The sequence below is a fragment of the Labrus mixtus genome, chromosome 14 (genome assembly GCF_963584025.1).
Source record: "Labrus mixtus chromosome 14, fLabMix1.1, whole genome shotgun sequence".
Lineage (NCBI taxonomy): Eukaryota > Metazoa > Chordata > Actinopteri > Labriformes > Labridae > Labrus > Labrus mixtus.
This window is the reverse complement of record NC_083625.1, coordinates 9,499,458-9,519,803: the sequence shown is the minus strand read 5'-3', so window position 1 is coordinate 9,519,803 and position 20,346 is coordinate 9,499,458. Positions and strand designations below refer to the sequence as shown.

General features: G+C 40.1%; 1 protein-coding gene across 2 annotated transcripts in view; it reads right to left on the bottom strand.

The window, feature by feature from the left end:
• Positions 1-573: 573 nt before the first annotated feature.
• The window catches only part of mtus2a (microtubule associated tumor suppressor candidate 2a), a 45,801-nt gene continuing 26,028 nt past the window's right edge, over positions 574-20,346 (bottom strand). Inside the window, exons 5-16 of one of the 2 annotated variants that reach the window (XM_061054928.1) lie at positions 15,293-15,457; positions 11,226-11,324; positions 8,592-8,782; positions 8,388-8,513; positions 7,175-7,241; positions 6,529-6,743; positions 6,286-6,391; positions 6,107-6,180; positions 5,907-6,005; positions 5,557-5,676; positions 5,288-5,388; positions 574-5,049 (exon numbers count right to left, since the gene is read on the bottom strand). In XM_061054928.1, the coding sequence (XP_060910911.1) occupies positions 4,614-5,049; positions 5,288-5,388; positions 5,557-5,676; positions 5,907-6,005; positions 6,107-6,180; positions 6,286-6,391; positions 6,529-6,743; positions 7,175-7,241; positions 8,388-8,513; positions 8,592-8,782; positions 11,226-11,324; positions 15,293-15,457 (1,799 nt within the window). In that variant the 3' untranslated portion in view covers positions 574-4,613. The remainder of the gene's footprint in view (positions 5,050-5,287; positions 5,389-5,556; positions 5,677-5,906; positions 6,006-6,106; positions 6,181-6,285; positions 6,392-6,528; positions 6,744-7,174; positions 7,242-8,387; positions 8,514-8,591; positions 8,783-11,225; positions 11,325-15,292; positions 15,458-20,346) is intronic. The other variant, XM_061054929.1, reaches the window with a different exon arrangement.

Below are 20,346 nucleotides of genomic sequence, written 5' to 3'. Positions count from 1 at the left end.
GAGTAAATACAACACAAGCAAGGATCTAGAAAATAGGAAACAATGTCAGTCAAGTGCAAACGATCAGCTTTGAGTCCGATTGGACACACAGGTGCTGACAGGCATCGCACGGAGGCAAAGCACAACATTGACGGCAGTTCTTGAGAGCTCTAATCAGTATAGAAACCATCATATAAGTCGTCGTTTTCAAATAAAACCATCATCACTACCATCATCTTCATCAAAAATATCGAGACCTTCGTCCACCCATAGGATGCAGCTCTATGAGAGTAAAATCCTATCTTTATTCGAGACCTTGTTTGAACATTTGGAGAGCATTTATTGATTTTGCATTTCCCAATTTTTTAATACTTTCCCTTAAAAAAAGCTGTTGAACTCATAATCCCCCTCTTTTGTTTAAATGTGCTCTGTTTCCGCTCACAATGTATGCTTGCATTTATATATATATAGCTGTTTGCTCAAATGTCCCACAGGACACTTTCATTCTTATTTCCAATCCAATCCTGAGTGTCTGAAGTATGCAGTCCTCTAGTCTCTTCACTTATATTCAAATGAATAAAAGATGACACCACATGTCTTTTCTTGAATATTTTTAATACTCTCCCCAAATGAAAGCATCAACAGACCATGTATACATTACATGTTGAATTATCTCATTCGTCATTCCTCTAGGCCTCCTACGCTACAGTTACAATTCAAACTATCACAGATGCGGCGAGGTGACAGAAGAGGAAGGGAGAGCCAGAAAACAGCAAAGACAGAAAAAACATGCTTCTATTACTTTAGTCGGTGCACTAAGACACAACTCTTGTCGTAAATGTATTTACATTCAAACGTACAATCAGTGGCAGAACAAACACATTCGGTAAACTTTGTCTCTGGACCAAATCTGTAAGGGGGTAAAACTGTCGAGCTTACAGCCACAAAATCGGATTCTAGTGCTGGAGATGACAAGCCATGGAAACATTTGCTACAACAGCATTTAAATATCAAAATGGACACTTTAAATGACCCATGATTCTTGTGGGGAGGTTAAACCAAGTGCTACATGTTAAATGGCTGCTACATAGAGGTCCTCATATCAAACAAAATCACATTGATGGCTTGTATAAAATGCAGTCATTACATTTTTGACATTCAGCGCATAGTGAGACACAAATGTCCACAGGACACATCGAAGGGTCGTTACAATACCAGCTCATTGTTTAGAAATCGGTTCATTCAAAGGTGAAATATTCATTTTTGGTGAAACCAGTAATTTTTGTAAACAATCATTTTGGTTGCATCTTGTAGACTGTATTTTTTTATTTATTTTTTGCACTATTAGTGAGCTTAAGGAGGATCGAAAGAGTCATTCAGTGACGCAGGAGAACCCTAAACATTTGGAAAACACAGTGACTTTCTGACTGGTATATTCTAACAATTGTATCGTAATGCAAAGACATTCTCAAAATCATCAGTGTAGGTATAAAAAAAGTGTGAATTGAGATACGTCTCTCAAATTCCTTTGCCGTACTTGACATTCGTTCGCTTGAGAGCATTTAACCCTGTGTACGTGTCATACAAAAAAAAAATTGAAGATCTATGAAAGAATCTTTTCTTAAAAACTTTTTTCACGACCATCAAAAGTGCTGGTATCACAATTTTAAGTCTACTAATGAAAAAAATCTGGCAACCCACAACCGTCCTCCTTTACATGCTGGTAAAAAGTAATGAACAGAAAAGGTGACCAGGGGCACTGAATATTAAAACCCTTCCCCCCCCCATGCATCTATGTTACTCTAACAATATTACATTAGCCACTAACTCTGCTCACTTTTGCAAAGTTGCTGTAACTGCCAAGAGCCTACACCAACTTACCCTCATCTCTCCTCACTGGCTTCACTTATATACAACGATTTATTTAGTCTGAACAGCTTTAGATTTGTTTGTTAGCGTGCCAGTTAATCACTGAGATTACTCTGTATATTATGGTAGTTATCTATGTTGACTTATTGAAAGCCAGGTGATGTAGGTGTCATGACCCTGAGGGTAAGTCAGCTGAGTACAGTACAGAAGGCAGCTATCAGATACTGTATAATATATAATAATGATCATTTTTAAATACCAAAGCTTCTATTATATTTAACATACGTGGAAAATCATCTCGGGAAATAATCTTGAGAATGTATAATGTTCTGTAGAGAAGCTATAAAAAGTAAATTGAAAGTTTCTTCTAATCTAAATTTAGAAAACAATTCCCTGAATAAGAGATTCTCGAGAGCTGAGAATTCAGTGTAGTTTTGTAAAAGTTTAAAAATGACACTTTAAGGGGAACAAAAGTGTCATTCAGATAAACAAAGATGTTATGAAGAGGTTAACACAGACCTAAGAAGGTAAACAAAGGGTTAACCTGTATTTTTCTTCAAACCTACATAGCTTATAGACTCATATCATATCACAAGACGAACCCCTGAACACTGTTATGTGTTTATGTGGGACTTCTCCCGGGGTGCGTCCCATATTTCACTTTTGTCCCATTGGGCGATATTTCCATAGATACACACACCATCCTTTTCCTTCACACCTCAAGCTTAATAAATAGACAGATCACAGCAATAAGAAGTTTCACATTAAGACTGGAAGACCTTTACAGTACATGCTCGCTTAAGTGGCAAAATACATGTAAGAAATAAATTAGATAGAAACATCACGTTTGAAAACATGGAAATAAAACAGAGATTCTTGTGTTGTGTTTCCCCCTTTAGCTTTGAGTTCCCTTGTAGCTGTGTGTTTGTGTTGTTGTTGTTGTTGTTGTTGTTGTTGTTGTTGTTGTTGTTGTTGTTGCTGTTGCGATAAAGACACAACAGACTGCACATTCCCGCTGAGGTAATAGAAAATGGCAGACGTAGTTTTTGCGTAGTTGACCTGAGGGATCCCAAAAGTGAAGGGTATATAGCTCATGTGGAGAGATTCCTGTAGGAAGACCTGGTAAGGGTTTTGTACATTGAGTTCTCTGTATTTTGCAGGTAAAATGGCTAAAGTACACGACAGGTATAGGGGTTGTCCCACACAAGTAAAACGATCAGCATCAGACAAGTTACAAAATGTCTAAAGGTTGGTTTACAAGCCAATTCTTCATCCAAAGTCTTTAGTGAAATAAAAGGGTTTTCTCTGCTGGTAAGATGGTAGGACAAGGCGCTTCCTTTAGGGATTTTTTTTTTAAGGGAAAATCTGAACTGACAAAGAAGAGTGGATGACAGAGTATCGCTTATTTTATCAAGGACATGACCGTGTTTTAACACATCACAGTACTTTAGAGGCTCTGTATACACCTGGTATTAACATGCATATTAAGTAACTCAATTACACGTGGCCAGTAGAGGTACAAACACACCCTGGACTCATTTTAGATGATGTGAGGTCTGTTCGTTCAGGCCACATTCGGAGGCGTTCTTGGACTAGGTTAGAGGGTGGAGGGGCGCCTTATCGGGATTGTCCCTTACTGATAAAATAATATGCCCTGTTCCTTAGGATTTCCTCAAGTTTTCTATGCGAGCTGCATATGTGAACACAAATTACCACATTTTTACCCCCACTTTATCTGGACTTCAGCCTCCTCGTAACATTTAGTAACGCAAGAAGTTTTGGATGTCCAATGGGAGAACGCAGCAGGAAATATTCAGGACAATTCACAGGGAGGTAAATAACAGCAAATTGAAGGGAGCAGATGGGGGATTATGAGCTTTATATCCTCAGCCAGTGCTCGACTGGTGAGATCTTTGTACACATAATGGAGCTGCTTCATACTCTTTTCTTCTTGCCAGTTTGTTATTTTAACTCTTTTGTTTCGTGACTACATCCAATTACACATAGCATTGTTAGAGAGACAAAAACTGTCACCATAGTGTCAGACTCTGCTGTCTAACCATTACAGCTTCACTTCCGTAGTGTTCTTTTTACGTCATGTCTTGTCACCTTGGATTCCCCCTTCTGCCTGACAGCAAACAATCTCTTGCTGTAAGGGGCATGTGTTAAAGAGAAACTTTCAAGTGAGATTTCAAGTGCAGGTTGCACAGAAATGTTCTAGAAACAAGTGAAAAGAGCAAGAGAGGGGAAGTTAAGAGAGCAAGATGGAAAGATAAACGAGACGCTATTTTCTGACTCTCTCACTCTCTCTCATGTGTGCGTCAGAGTTTTCTATAAAGTCATATTTTTTATAATGAAGGTCGATGTAGGCTGCTAATTAATTCCATGTCAAGCAGGGAACGGAGATCTGATTGCAACTTTTAACTGGAGGTGTAATTGAATACATGTTAATGCCAGGTGAGTAAACATACCTACCAGCACACAGTATTATAACAGGTCAACAAAGCCTCAAAGAGAGTTTTACTTTCCATCTGTACAGTTTCTTTCTGTTTGTCGGAATCATGACTACAGATGCAGGGAGATTTAACTTTATGACGACATTGCCTGTGTCTCTATCATACAGTATATATACACTCTACATTCCAGGACTCATTTTTCCCCAACATGAACCTCAAATCCATTCACATTCAAAAATGGAGGAGAATATACGGTAAATAAAAGAGAATTACCCAAACAAGAAATTCAAGAGATAGACAGTTGTGAGCTTATCTCTGCAATGAGCCATAACAAGCAGCAGCGTTACAGCGATTGGCTGATACTCTGTGTGTGGGTGTGGCCGGGCCAGGTGAATAATTCTGATTGCTTGCTGCCCTGTGAGTGGGTGTGGCTGGTCCTGGGGAGAGATTTTGATTGGTGGCGGCGGCAGCTCTGTGGGACGGGGAGCAGTACTGCGCCTGCTGGGGACAGCCGTAGCAGTGGGTGGGAGAGTCGCAACCTGCTACAGGTGAGGAGGAGAAGAACTGGGATGAGGGGACGGGGGAGGTGGAGAAGGAACGGTGCAGAGGGGAAGAGGAAGGAGACATAAGGGGGCTGGTCTGGAGACGCCACAGGAGCTCCTCGTTGTTGCGACTCAGACGCTTCTTCTCCGTGCTCTCCTTCTCTACAGAATCATGGAGGTTGGCGTTATCCTCTGACAGTTGCCTGCAGGGAAAACAGCAACAAATGTAGCTAGCCTTAGTATAAAGATTCGCACATAATATTAATATTCTAATTATTTTGTTAAAAATGCATATCCACAATAAAGGAAACGGATGTATCACTTTGAAACCAAATCTAACATTTACAGAAGACTACATGACCAATGAGTAACAAGTGCACACAGATTTATTTACAGTGATAACAAGGCTACTCATAAAGAGGATAAATGAATGTGTCTCACCTGGACAGTGCAAGGTTCATTTGAATCCGAGCCTTCATATCTTCATTTTGCTGCTGCAGAACCTGGACTCTCTCCTCGAGGAACACGTTCTTCTGAGCCTGCTCATAAGTAGAACCAAACCACAGCGCAATCTTTCATTCACCACACATATAAACTAGCATGTTCATCCTAAACTGTGTGCATTTGTGTGTGTGTGTGTGTGTGTGTGTGTGTGTGTGTGTGTGTGAGTCTGGTAGAGAAGTGGTTTGAGATAGCCTATTTGAGCCTACCACTTTCTCCAGGTCAGAGATCTTCAACTCTTGCTGGTGTATCTGCTGGTTCTTCATCTCCACAACCTCCTTCAAGCTCTTCAAGTCTTGTTCAATGTGCTGGTATGGAGCCAAAGCATCCTGTTCGAGACAAACACACACAAACATTCACACAAAAAGATCAAGAAAAAGATGGTGAGGGGCTGATAAGGTTTAGGAAGCCAGGAAGTACATATTTGAGGTTACATGATATATTTGCTTATCTACAATTTTCACAAGACTCTTATTCTGTATTTCCATGAAAGATACAAACAGCCATGTTACCATAGTTTACAATGTATGTGTATTTTTCACGCAGTAGGTAAACTCACAACGATCTGTTCATCCGTGCTTCTCCTCAAAGCCTCCTCAAAGCGTTTGGCTTTCTCCCTTAGACTCTGATTTTGGAAAGTGAGAGTGTCCACTTGATCCTGCAGACAAAAAAAACAATATTCAAATGTGCCTCAGTTATGTGCCTCAACCGTTAGAACAAAACAATCACTTGAATGTCTTTATTTTAATGGGATCTTACCTGCAGAGAAAGCCTGAGTTTCTCAAAATCCTCCTCTAGTAGCATCTTCTGTTGCTCATGAGCTTTCCGCAAGTCTACACAGAAGAAGAAGAATCAGAAGTCAATGAAAATAGTGATGTTGTTAGTTGGTGAAGTGCTGGGGTTGTTTTGTGTTTTCTAAATGAGGTCTAAAATCATACCTCTCATGGTACGGGCATGCTCTTCATGCAGTGTTGCCATGGTGATGTTATGCATCTCTCTGAGCTCCTGAATTGCTGCCTGATGGTGGACTGTCATCTCCTCCACCTGCCGCACGAACAACAAACAGCAATGTCCTTCAGTGACTAACTATAACTAAGACTAATACAATTAAATGTTAAAAGAACCGAGCTCGTCAAGGCCGACATTAAATAGAGTCATCTCCCATGATGCCTTTCTGTCACCTGTTCCTGCTGCTGAGTCCTCAGCTCCTCCATCTCTGAGCGATGCTCTGCCTTCAGGTGTTCCTCCTCTGCTGAGTGGCACTTCCTGAGCCCCTCCTCCACCGCAGCCAGCTCGGCCTCCTGCTGCAGCTGCAGCTCCTGAAGCTCCCGCTCAAACGCCACCTCCAGCGCGGTCTTTTCCCGATGCAGTCTCTCCCATCGAGCTGAGTTGGATGCTGTGTGTGGAGCAGGGTGTATCTTATGATTTTACTTAATCAATGATTAATATATTGATTGATTTACTAATATTTTTACTACAAAACTGGAGTCAGATTTAATTCACTTTTATGATAAAAAAAATTGCATTCAAGAACTGAGTGTGTCATTTGTTTTCTATTTTAAGATAGGCCCTTTTTGGCATGTTACAGGAAAAAAAGTACAGGTACTAATAATGAACCATTCTCTTAATGGTCCTGTAACTGTCCTGTTATTGTGCGTGCTCCCTGCAGTGCTTCTTAAACACTTAAAATAGAAACATGCTCTTGTAAATGTCATTTGTAACACCTGTGCTTTTCCTACTTTACTATAACTAGTCAAAGTGTCCACCGTAAAAATAAAAGTCCTGTCTGTGTTTAATAATTTTATTAAAATGTTGGTTTCCACTCACCCATTTCTTCTCTGATCATTTGCATTTCCATGGACAATTTCCTTTGATTTTCTTCTGTAGTTTTGTTCTGAAATTTGGAAATAAACAACATTTTGACACATAACACATGGCATTTAAATATTCCAAGTACCTGCAATAAAAAATATATTTGATTAAAGCCTTAACGGCGAGTCAGCTTCTGAATTTTCACAGAACCTAGATAGCTTCAGCTCTGCTAGTTTCTATGAGAGGTTTTACACAGGCATGGTGGTGACCTATGCTAAACACATCCCTTATCATAATCTATATGAAAAATAGTAGCTAGCCAACTTTTGCTTATTAGCTAAAAGTATTGAAGGTGAATGGACATCTATTGGTTTTTGGTGATTATACATCTAGGGCAAATTAAATGTCTAAGTTTCCTGTTATTTGATATCATTTTGTAGTAATGTGCTAGCATGGCTAATACAGCCCTTAAGCATGTTCTAAAAGCCTTTAGCCTATAGGTCCCATTCAGCTCCAAACACTCTCATGAAAGTATGAAAAGAGAATAAAACAAAGGATACTATATCTAGTTATACAGCACGGAAAGGTCCTGATGTTGCTTAATTATACCTCAATAAACTGCTTTCGCTTTTCACATCTGCTGCCACCAGAGGGAGCTCTTACATACTCAAACAGGCCCTCACTTTTACCATTCCTGTCTGCTGTATCTGCACTGTGGACCTGTAATAGCAGCTCTCAGACAGTGACCATAAAGAAGTCAGACAGTCCCTAGACAGTCAGCAGTATTACCGCTATGGCACCTCAGAGGCCAAATAACTCCATCAGACTGAGGAAGCTGGATAAAACCAGCTCTGTGACACACTGAACTCGGGAGGAACCTTCCCACGATGCAATCACTCCTGCTCATCATGCGCATTTTTGGAGCGTGCCCTGAATCTTACCTCAAAGCAATAAATACTGCATATTTTCCTCAGTTAACATGTGAGTGAGCATGTTTTAAAAATCGAGAGTTTGAGTACTTTGGAGAGATTACAACAATCTCCTTGAGAATCTATAGTTGATCAATTCAAAGAAATTGATTGTAGGGAAAACACATAAATTAACAAAGGTTTGCATTCTCCCCAATTAGGTCATTTTAGGTGAAGCAACAGGAATATTTAATAAATTGTAGTGTATGGCCACATGAATGTTAATTTGTCGAATGCCTCGTATTATCAAACCTGACTACCTTGAGGCAGTAATGCTGAGTTGTGATAATGAAGGCCTCCAGACCCAGGGAAGTCTTCCTCAGTTCTCCTCTCAGAACCCTCAGCTGCCTCTCCTGCAGCTCACAGCGTCCCTGGAGTCTCTGAACCTGGGCGACAAATAATGAAAACCATTATAGGTAAAGTGCAAACTTAAAGTGGTGCTGCAGATGCTCCCATCAACCCACCTCCTCCCTCTGCTCTTCTTTTTCTCTGTCCTCAGCCTGCCTTTCTCTTTCCTTTTGTTGCGCTTCCTCTTTCTCTCTCTGCAGGCTCTCCTGCTGCTGCTCCTGCTGCAGGAGCAGGGGGGGCACGCGGCGAGGGGATCCTGGGGGGGCTGACCCTCGCACTGCTGCTGCTGGTCGCTGGACAGACTGGACTGTAGAGAGGGAAAGGAAACAGAAAAATGACATTTAGTCAGAAACCAAACACTCCATTTGGTTTTACAGGAAGATATTTGTACATATGATCTAGAAATGTTCTGATAATACATACAGTATTTGATATTTCCCATATGGAATTAATAATACATAACTTGCTCTTAAAACTAACTGGGACACATCCATCTATGATAATGGAATTGATGAGTATTAAATCAGAGGAGATTCGACCCGACCTATTGCTAATGACTGTGTTCACATGATAAATGGTAGTAAGTTAATTGAATCTTTTCTACAGAGGAAGCCTTGGGTGTAATTCCCAGCCTGGTGTTCCTCATGATGGACCATCTAATCGTGATGAATGTGACAGATATCATGAAATGATTGAGCTGTGGCCTACAATGAAATATACACTGTAATAGTATTCTGAGATTAGATTATGTGTTTGTGTTTTTGTTAGTTAAATCCTGTCTCATTAATGAGGGAGGCCACATGACAGAAACATGTGGACAATATTTATCCTCAAGGGGTCACAAGCATTAAGCTGCAGTTCATGTACAAGCAGTCCGATTAACCTCAGCGTGAGTCACCTTGTCGTTTAGCTTTAACACTAGCCCGTGGAGAAACACAGTGTCAGAACACAGCACTACCACATGAATCACTCCTTAAATGTACCTCTTTTATATCACATAGATAGACTGACACATGAGCCTGTGTGCGTGCATATCAACACACACACACGGTAATGAAATCACTGCAGCTCCACATCACCTGCCTTAACCACATCATTCAGGGCTACTGAGGCATGAGGAGCCGTCTCCATGACAACGCAAAGGCTGGGCTTGGGGCGCAGGGTCCCAGGTAATGAGTGAGAGATCGGTTAGAAGGAGGTGTGGGGGATAAAATAAGGGGAATGATGTGGGCAACGTTTAAAAGGGATGAGAGACAAAGAATTCAGAAGAAGGAGGCTGGAAGGTCCCTGAAGGTGCAAATAAAACCTTAATGAGGAAAAATGAGCAAACTAAAAATGAAAATATAAAACAAACTAAGAGGCAGATGTATTTTTTCAATAACCCAGACTTTATTTCTTTTTGTAAAGCTGAAATATCAGCAAGTGTTTCAGTATTACATCTTCATCAGTGCCTCGAAGGCACATTAGGCTTTCTTTGAAATCATCTACAAGCCGTATGTAAAGCCTTCCTCTTTGCAGGCACACACGTGTTCACCTACTTAGATATCTGTATAGGTTCTACCTGAAAGGTTGGGGTGAGTTGAGTGAATACTAAATGAGTCCATGAGGCTGGGGTGTGAAAGCAGCATGCTGATGATAGCACAGTGGTCGATGGAAGAGGAATAATGATGCAATAAGAAACAATGAGAAAAGGTGATTCCAGACCTAGCAGGGTGCAGGGAGTGGCATGCTTTCTGCTTGGGTGTTGTTAAAGATTGGGATGCTTGTTCAAATAATGTTATCATAGCAAATTTTTATATGGCAGTGTGTCTTCAAGTAGGCGCAGAAGACTTAAAATATCTTGACAAAAAGGGATAAGAATCGGTGAGGAGAAATACATGCTCTTGCAACTGTGTAGGAGGAGATGGGGTCCAGCAAAAGATGCAGGGAAAGAGAGGTATGAACCGTAACAGCAGCACCTAGTGAAAATAGAAAAGTAAGCACAGAGAGACGAGGTGTAGCCTGAGGAGATGTTTGCCAACTCTGCAAGGAAACGACAAGGTGGCCCTCTGCAATCCTGTAAGAAAATAATTTTAAGCTGCAGAGCCAAGAGGAAGAGAAGTCCAGACGTCATGGATCAAATCCAGAGCTAGATATTTGAAAAGGATGTAAGCTGCTTCTTGGTGTGGGTGGATTAAGAAGAGGTCATTATAATAAGGGCTATTTCTGGAGAGCTTTAGGAAGGTAGACTATCTAGTGGGCCCTAAGAGGAGGATTAGGAGCCATAAAGCCAGTGAAATTAGGAGAGAATTGGAAGAACTTTGGACTTGTGAAACACAGGTATAATTCATATGGCAGCACATATACAGATGAACCACAGGAAATTTCTCCCAAGTTTCTCCCACACATGAACTTTTCATTGTAGAAAAAGCCGATTCAATTATGATGACATCACTCTATTCAAGTGTGTATGTACAGTGTGTTAGCATTTACATTACCAGAACCAGAACCCAAGAGCTGAGAAGAAGCTTGAATAAGTTGCAGGTAAATCTATGTGCAAATGAGTCCAAATATCCATTGGGAAACCGATTCATATAAGAAATACAGTACAGGGTACTGTGGATCACAGTACACTTCAAAGTCATTCTTAAAGCCTCTGGAAATTTGGCATTTCTTAAGACTTTATAGGGCTTGCATCTATGATTAACAATGTAGTGCATGTTTATATTTTTACATTGGTCTGAGTGAAAAATGGAAATGTATAGGCTCACCTGGTGACTGAGGTTTTGGGGGAACCACGGCCAGCCTCTTCGGGGAAGACGGGAGTGAACGTGTGACCTCTGAGCTCCGCTGAAACTCCTTCCTGCCAACTGTCAATCAACAAAGACACTCAATGGTATTTATACAACACATGACAGATAGATACAGAAGTAACTTGTCAAAAAGCTGTCTTAGATTTACATAACGCTACAACAACTGATGTCAAACTTATAAAACTTCCTCACCGATACACACACAATCTTTCCCCTTTGAATGCTCGCTATCTCTCTCTTCCTTTCCCTTTTCAGTTACTTTGCAGATTTTCCCCCCTCTTCTATCTTTTCTCAATCTTTCAGTTACCCTCCCTGCTTTCATCTGCAGCTTTCTACCCCCCCCCCCTGCTGCTCGGTATAACTATGTCCCAGGGGACTCTGGGTCAAAGAGAAGCAGAGCAAACTGGAGGAGATGTGCCCATCACCCTCCCTGCTCTCTTTGACATTACACACTTTGTAGACAAGACCGAAAAAAAATGATGAACTCTGTGGCACAGTTGTAGAGGTGTGTGGGAGTGAAAGAAAGACACTGATTTGAAACAATAAATGTGGGATGCATAACGTACAACTGCAGTGAGTTAAGAATTGGGGGGGGGGGGGGGGGGGGGGGGGGGCAGATGATAGTGGTAGTAGGAGGTTAGCAGTGACTCTGTTGTAAAGCAGAAAGGATAGAAGGAGAGAGGCCTTGAAAAGAAACTAATTAGACCTGTAATGGGAGAGAAGCCTCTGATCCTGAACAAATCCACACAAAAACCCTGGAGACACACTTCAGGCCTGCAAAGACACTGTGTGTGTGTGTGTGTGTGTGTGTGTGTGTGTGTGTGTGTGTGTGTGTGTACCCTCTGCATGTGTTGGTGTGATCATGCCAAGTCTCAGAGTGACTCATTACTGCCAAGAGAACTAGCGACTCACAAATATGGATAACACACACACTGCTTTGGTTATGTAGTGTGGCTTGAATCCAGCAAGAGTGTGTTGAACTTTGAAGTTTGGATATAGAATCGACTTTTAGCTAACACTTTGTCACGTTTTGACAAATACTTAGACAAAGCAGTTTGGTTTGAACATTGTTAATGTTGCTCTCTGTTCAGTAAAGTAATGCGTTAACATATTTTATCTTAATGAACACGAAGAAAAGAAGATAAAGACGACCGACAAGTACCAACAAATGAATACAGCTTCAAGCTATCAACACTTTAAACCATCTGTACAACTAATTCTGGGATGGAGTATCAATGCAAGTATCTAAACAGCTAGCTTATTAAGCAGTGGATAATGAAATAATACAAGGCTATAGCCACGCTGCACAGGCTTTTGGGCTAAATGCTAATAGCAACATTCCAACATGTCGATGCTATCTCGCGTGATCACTGCGTTAGACAGAGGCAAAGGTTGAAAGCAGTCCTTGCCATCATGACATCACCCAATGGTTGCGGGACTGTTGGAAGAATTTTGAAGTATTCTTTCTGACGACCATTTTGAAGCATTTTTTTGAGCATTATGATGCCTGCCTTTTTGTGTTCTTCAAGGGGACTATACTTGGACTAAACGGTGGGTCTTGCACTGATACACATACTGGTTTAACGGTTGCAGTGGAAGCATTTGCTTAACCATAGTTGACAAAGAGAACCCTTTGTTTTGAAGTAGACTCATTAGGGATTATTATTAAAGTAGGCCTTAGTCAACTGAAAGTATGGGTCATGTTTTCAACAAATGGAGTTTCTAACAGCTGCCCTCAAAAAGGATGCATGACTTAAGAGGCAAAGTTAACCTATTACTTGTCTCCCCTGAAAATGTGGTTGTGTTACAGAAATGGCAACATATTTACATTGTAATTGAGATACTATGGGAAACAAAATATAGCCACCTTGGGAGCCAACCAGAGGTGGGGTCATGAGACTGCATTTTTCTCTTTTCTGTTGCATTTAATTCTTTGAAAACGTCGTGAAAATTTTAACTTGAAGCTTTCAGAGGCTCAGCAGGACAAAGGAGCCTGACGATTGATAAGATGTGTGTGTGTGTGTGTGTGTGTGAATGTCTGACAAAATGTGTGATAAAGCTATGCCTGTGCAGGACTTGAAGCTTGACGGGGAATCCTCAGGATCCCTCATCAATAATTTACAGCACATTTAAAGTCCGTTCAGGCCTACAGAAACACAGGTTGAGAGAAATCTTCTCACAATACGTGACTGTCTGCATTCAGAGCACACAGGCTGGCATGGGGGAAAAACCTGTTGGAAACAATGTAACATTTATGTCTACATTGATCATTTTCACACAACTGCAGAAGGGGCTGAGCTTTGCGTTTACACATATTGAATGAGCCACTATAAACATTTTAAGACTTGCAATAAGTGTGAGTGAGGCGAGATACTATCCTTCTTCCATGTGTGAAATGTAGCCTATAAGTTTGTGTGAAAAGCATCACAGACACTGCGCTTTCTCACTTCTAAACAGACAGTATTGGCACTGAACGGACAGTTGGGACTTTAAAAGATTGTAAAAGGGTGTTAGCACTTGTAGGCTATGGAGAAAATGTGAAACATTTAGACTTTGTGTTTTATTATACTTTAACATAGCTAAAGCAGCAAAAAGGGTAGTTTAAAATCTTTTTCCTCTGGATGACTAGAAAATCCTGCCATCGTGACCAAGAGGACACTTGAATGAAAGGCTGAAACAGACACTTGAAAGTCAGCTCAACAGCTATTGTTCACACGGTTTAATAGATTCTGTTTTAAGTGAATTGAAGTGAAGTGTGAGTGGCTTCCAGCATTTTCCCAAATAACTTTCAACAACCCGTGAAAGCAGAAACGTGTGCTTCATTAAGTGTTATGTATTTGGAGGCATAGAGAAGCAGTGTGTTATGGCATCAGAAAGAAGTCTTTATAGCCTACTCTTTTCTTTCATTGACTTTAAAACACTGAAGAAAATGATTCTCACATAATAAACACAAAACCTGTTTACAACTGATATTTCACAAAGCCAGGAATCCCTCTGCTGCCGAAGACTTCGTAGGCCTACAGTACACGAAACTCTGCTTATGTAGATAAAGACTGCTGTTTGTTCATTTATTTTTCTATCCACTTATCAGGTGATGTAATTTACCCTAAATAACCAGTTTTTCTTGTTTATTTATTTTGATGGTCTTACTGCTGTGAATATCTTAATATATGTGAATTTATAAAGGCTGATGCTTTTATTTTGAAATGGCTGTAACAGGTGGTATTTTTCGACGAAGCAGCACAACTCAGCCAAAGTAGAGGAACGGTAAACGGACAGGTGTGTTATCCAAAACGATTGAAACTACTTTTTTTATTGTTAGGCACCTGGCAAATAAGAGCACATTGTCTCGCCATATTTTGCTTTAAATGTAGATTTACATTGAATGACTGCATAACCTTTTTTTTTGTCGTTTTGTTCAGTGTGTGAGAAAGCTTTGTACCGTGATTCAGGTACATTGAAGGAAGAATAGGGATGATGAGGTTACTTGGACTTTCACCACATGGACTGAACTGAGAAATGCTGTGTCTGTGTTTTACATTTATGCTAGTGGGGCAAAGTTTGCTTAGATTGAAGGCTTACAAGTACATTAAAATGTGCATTACGTTTAAAAAGAAACTCGTTTAATTTGAGTAGCCTATATTATTCGTACCTACAACACTCGGTTTTGGCTTGTCATTTTGTCAAAACAAGCCGTGAAATTCATGATTGTATAAATAATTATATTAACAAATGTTAACCCTTGTTTTTCTTTACAGCTCCCAATGTCTTTACTGAATTTACAAAGAGTGTTTGACCATCATTTAGCCACTCTGGATATGCATAAGTGAGTATCTTTGCCCCTTTTTAAAAAACACGTTTAATTGTTCTTGACTTGTACATATGCAAATTTAAGTGTAAATTTAACCATTAAGAAAAAACGCCAAGGCAAGTTACAAGAACTTTTGGGAAAAATATGAAAGGTTTTCGTCTCCAGTGTTTTTTTTTAAAACTAACTGTGTTCTACTACAAAACCTTCAACTGACCTCCAGGGGAGCTTCTTGGCTGGGGAGGCAGGTAGCGTCGAGGCAGGGCTGGGGTTGAGGGGGGCTGGAGGCTGTTGCTGCGACATGGTGGCCCTCTCTGGTGGTCTGTAGACAGTGGGCCGGTGGTCACTCTGTGGGGAGGAGGCTCCTCACTCACACTCAGACCTGAAATACACAGAAGGGTATTTTAAAAACTGTGGTAGATATAGCTATAGAGTTCCCTGTCGGACTTTTCATACCCTCATAGCCTTCTCTCTAAATCCTTTTCCTTAACCACATTTTGTTTTCCTACAACCTGATGGATCTTGTTGTGTCTGAATTTAGGTTCACTGGACTGAGAAATGGTTTGTGACCTCATAGCCTCGAGACTGCTGCTCTCAATCACCCTTTTGTTAGCTAGGAGGGACACACTAAATCTGCACACACACACTCGCACACACCTGCCTCAGATAAATGTTTACACTGGGACGCTTCAACACTTCTCCGAGAGCACATATACACATTCAAGGAGAAAAGACAATGCACACTCACACAGAAGCACACTGTTCATTGCTCATCCTGGCCTATCATACAGCTGTGATCTATCAAATGACTCGTGGATTGTTTACACACTTGCAAACACACACTCTCACACACTGCTCATCTCCTCATCCCCGATCAATAATGACACCACAGATTGCCTGCACTTCTCCACCGCCTTCATGTGACAAGTTGGGGATAAACAATTTAATGGAAAGCCGCCTGTATGAAGCCATGATTAAGCCATGTAGCGAGATGTTTTTCTCTCTGCGGACACAATTATGTGTACATTTCTATGGTAAAAAAAAAACAAACAGCTGCTGTGGAAATTTAGATCTCAAGATTTTCTTTTGGTCTGCATTGTCTTATGTTAGAGCTAAGTCCCTGAGGCGCTCAGGATTAGAATAGTAAGCTACCCTGCAGGCTGCCTCATATATTCAGAGGAGCAGCTTTAACAGCGGTGTGAACTTTGTGGGTGACCGAAGAATTCCATCTCCCTTTACGTACAAACAGATGCAGAAAAATTGCCATTGAACACACTGCATGTTTTAATCATTGGATTGTATAGGCATTGTTGTAAATATGGGGTGGATAATCAGCTTTATATTGAAGCCTAACAAGCATTTCTGGAGCTCATACTGTTATTAAAGTCAACAGTGAGGTAACTTCCAATTAGACAACCAAGGCATTCAACTCGTATACAAGTACAATATAAAACTATATTTCTGGCCTAAAGAGGCAAGGGAGAGTATTCAGATAACACTGTATCTAGGTCATATTCATGCAGTTTATGTCATTTGTATTACTTATGCTGTCAGAGTCTCATTATTGTTTTAATTTATTTAAAATAAAATGGGTGAAGGAGGGGGTCGGGGTTTGTTTGGTCTTTAGTCAAGTCAAGTCAAATTTATTTATAAAGCACATTTAAAAACAGCTACAGCTGACCAAAGTGCTGTACAAGACATTAAAAAAGAAAAAACAACTTCAGATCACAACGTCCACAAGAGAGAAATATATATATGTATACATATATACAAATAAAAAGAAAGAATATATAAAGAAAGCAACAAAATAAAGAAAGCAACAAAGGAACTTGAAAGAAATGGTCTATTCAGGACCAGGGGACTCAAATGCTAAAATATAAAAGTATGTCTTGAGACGGGACTTAAAAGAGTCAACAGAGGGTGCAGACCTGATTGAATGAGGGAGGCTGTTCCACAGTTTAGGGGCTTTTACTGAAAAGGCCCGATCTCCCTTTAGCTTGAACCGTGGTCTAATGTATGGAAGAACATATTTTGTAAATGTGAAGGAATTATGTTTTCATAAATAGATATTTGCAGACTCAAAGATAGATGAGAGTGGCCTATATTGAATGTGAGTGGGTTTTGTAGTGTAGACTAGTTTTTGTTTGGTCAGTGTCTGTCATTGAGAAATCACAGGAGCATATGTTTCTTCAGTATAATGTTGTCTGTTAACATAAATATTAGTGACCGACCGATTAATCAGCCGGCCGATATTATCTGCCCATATTAGCATATCCTATTCTCAAAACTGTTCTCTGAAATGCCTCACAATCAATGCTATGTGTAATGTGTCACTTTCCCTTTTGTAAACTGATGTATGTCTAAAAACTAGTATCATTTTTAGGAAAAACTGAAATGTCTTGAAAGGAAAACCTTACAGTGTTCGCTTTAGACAGTAAATTCCTCCAACATAAAAAAAGGACGCCTGTATTTATGATTCCTCACTCCTGTGTTCACTGTGCTCATCATCTCATACAGGTGATGCATAAAACACTCCTAAAGCTTCCTTCATCATCCCAGAGCTCCTCCAGCACTAAATTAGCGGGGTCGTTTACAATATTTCCTCCTCATTAACCAGTCAAGGGCAGTCCAGATATGATCTTAGACTGAGCACTGCACTGCTGTTAGTTATCTATTTAACTTCTACTGTCAATATATTCACAATTCTGCTTTAAATGGATGAAAAATCCTCTTTGTTCATCTCACATGCTTTTGACTGAATCTTGTGTTGACACGGATCAATTGTGTCGTTGATATGAACGGTGGTTTGCTCATTAGTCATAGGTATGTGCAGACAAGTTCCCTCAACACAGGGTAGGGAGGAAGAGTAAATGATGACGGTTGGTAGTCAGGGATGCAGAACTGAGGAATGCGGTGAATGATAAAAAGGAGATCAAAATTCAGTGGCTCGGAGAAAGAGAGAAAGCGGATGTATTTCATTAACGGTAAGAGCTAGCTGATATGCATCACTGATTGGCAAAATGCCCGCTATGATGGATAGCAGAGCGTGAAGAGGATAGGAAGAGGGAAGGCAGACACTCGCTGTACGAGATGAAGACGAAGCAAACAAAAAGGAAATGAAAAGAGCAAAGGGGAGTTAAAAAGAGGGAGCCGGAGGTGAGCTTAGGTTATTATGAAGATAGATGAACATTTTTAAGATATTAAAAAGGGACCGTGAGCTGATGGAGAGAGCTAAGAACAAAAGAGAGCAGGTTTTTCCAGCTCAGTGGGAGGCCATTTTATTGGAGAAGCCTGCAGCTCATATCAAAAGTAATGCCGGCAGAATGCTGCTGTCTCCCATTTCTCAATCATGTACACGGACAGAAGAGGACATGGACAAAGCCAAAGATCAACCGGAACCACATGCATTCCCAGACTTTTCCCTTTGTGTATATATTTTGTGGCTTTTATGAGCCATGGTTTCAATTGGTAGATTTTCCTTCCTGAGGTGTTTTGAATCGGTCTGATCTCATCAGCTCCGTCAGCACATTCACATTCCGCTAAAGAAACCCTCCTGCTGTCCTGAAGGAATTGATCCTGGTGTAGTCTGTCCAGGTTGATTACAGCACACGCGGCACACGCCCAGGTGCACAGCTTGCAGTGCTGACGTGCCAAAGAAAATGCTCCTATTCTTCAAAAACATGAACATTCCCCTGGGGAAATTACGGGATACCTTAAATAGTACTTTATACTTAGATAAACACAGAAAGAATAATAGCATCTGGTACCAGGATATTTCGAGGATAGTTAATAAGCTGGGTGGTGGATTTGATATGGAGGAAAGGGGAAGATATATTGTTCCTATCTCTTACTTTTCCATTGATGTTTAATGAGCATATCTATGTTTATTTCAGCAGTGGATGATATAGAGCTGTTATTTGTGTGCAGGAATGATTTGGGAGTATTTAATTCTACTCCCAAACAAATATTGTATTATAAACTGTAATTTAAGTATATAAGTATGATCACCAAAACATGGTTCAGGCAGGAATAGAAAGAATCCGTACAACCCTTCGCAGAGGTATTGAACGATTTTCTTGTAGGTGTTTTGCGAGGTGTCCTCTGTGATCAGGATGGCTCTCCTGATCACAGAGTGGTCATACAGTTCAGAGACGGTTGGTTGAGATGAACTGGTTTTTGAGGTTATGAGGGAGTTGTACCAGGATGAGATGTTCTGTGAAGTTGTTTTAAGGTTTTTTTCATTGGTACATTAGCATGCAAAAAGCAGTACCGTATATGAACATGGTTGATAAATAATAAAAAAAATGGGTTTGAATTGAAAAGATAATCGTATTTTGTAAAAGAAATTCAAAGTTGTCTCTTTTCTCAGAAACATGTTGAAAAATCAAGCTTAAAATATTTGTGAATGTCTTGTCAGTTGGAAGGATACCGTTTAGTTCAACGTTAATGATGACATATGACGGACCCAATTATATGAGACGATTCTTGAATCATTGAAATGAGTGTTGGCTGTTCATTAAGAATTATTTATAAGTGTTTAGGGATGCATCTATAAATTGAAGCCAAGGGTTTTAGGACAGCGATGGTTAATTGGACTACATGCTCTCACAGACAGATGTCGGCTTCTTTCCTGCATTGTTGAATGTAGAAGACAGTGTGTGTAATTAAGCGTGACGATTGTAGTCATCACAGCCTGTCCTGCCTATTTATCGTTGCTTCCTGTCATTTGTTTGAAGCTGCTTTAAACTCTGTTGCTCTTCATCCATCAGTCCTGGAGTCCTGGACTCTGTAATATCACCTTTCCAGTGATCTTTCATAGTTGTGCTTTGTTCACAGTTTCAGCCGACATCATTTTGTCTGCATCATGCTGCCACAAGAGAAATATGAAAATCTGTCTAAATTATTGCTTATTATTTTTCAAACTTTAGTGTAGCAGAAATATTTTTTTTCTCATTCTTTTGCTTCTGTTATTTAGTAATTCTTGATCAAGTCAATCAAGCTGCTCCCATCATCACAATTTGATCAATTGTAGAATTTGCATTAGATTTCATGTAATTATATTATGTTAGTGCAACTTGATGTACCATAAAAACGAAACCATTCAGAACAGGTAACCTTAAATACAAACAAAGGAGACCATGAAAATACCACATGAAAATAAATACGTTTTAATTCAAGGTTAAAATATTGCCCTTCAGTCGCAGACAGTGAACCTCTTCTAAGGGCAACAATACAGCAACTCAAAGAATAGATGCAGGAACTAGACACTTA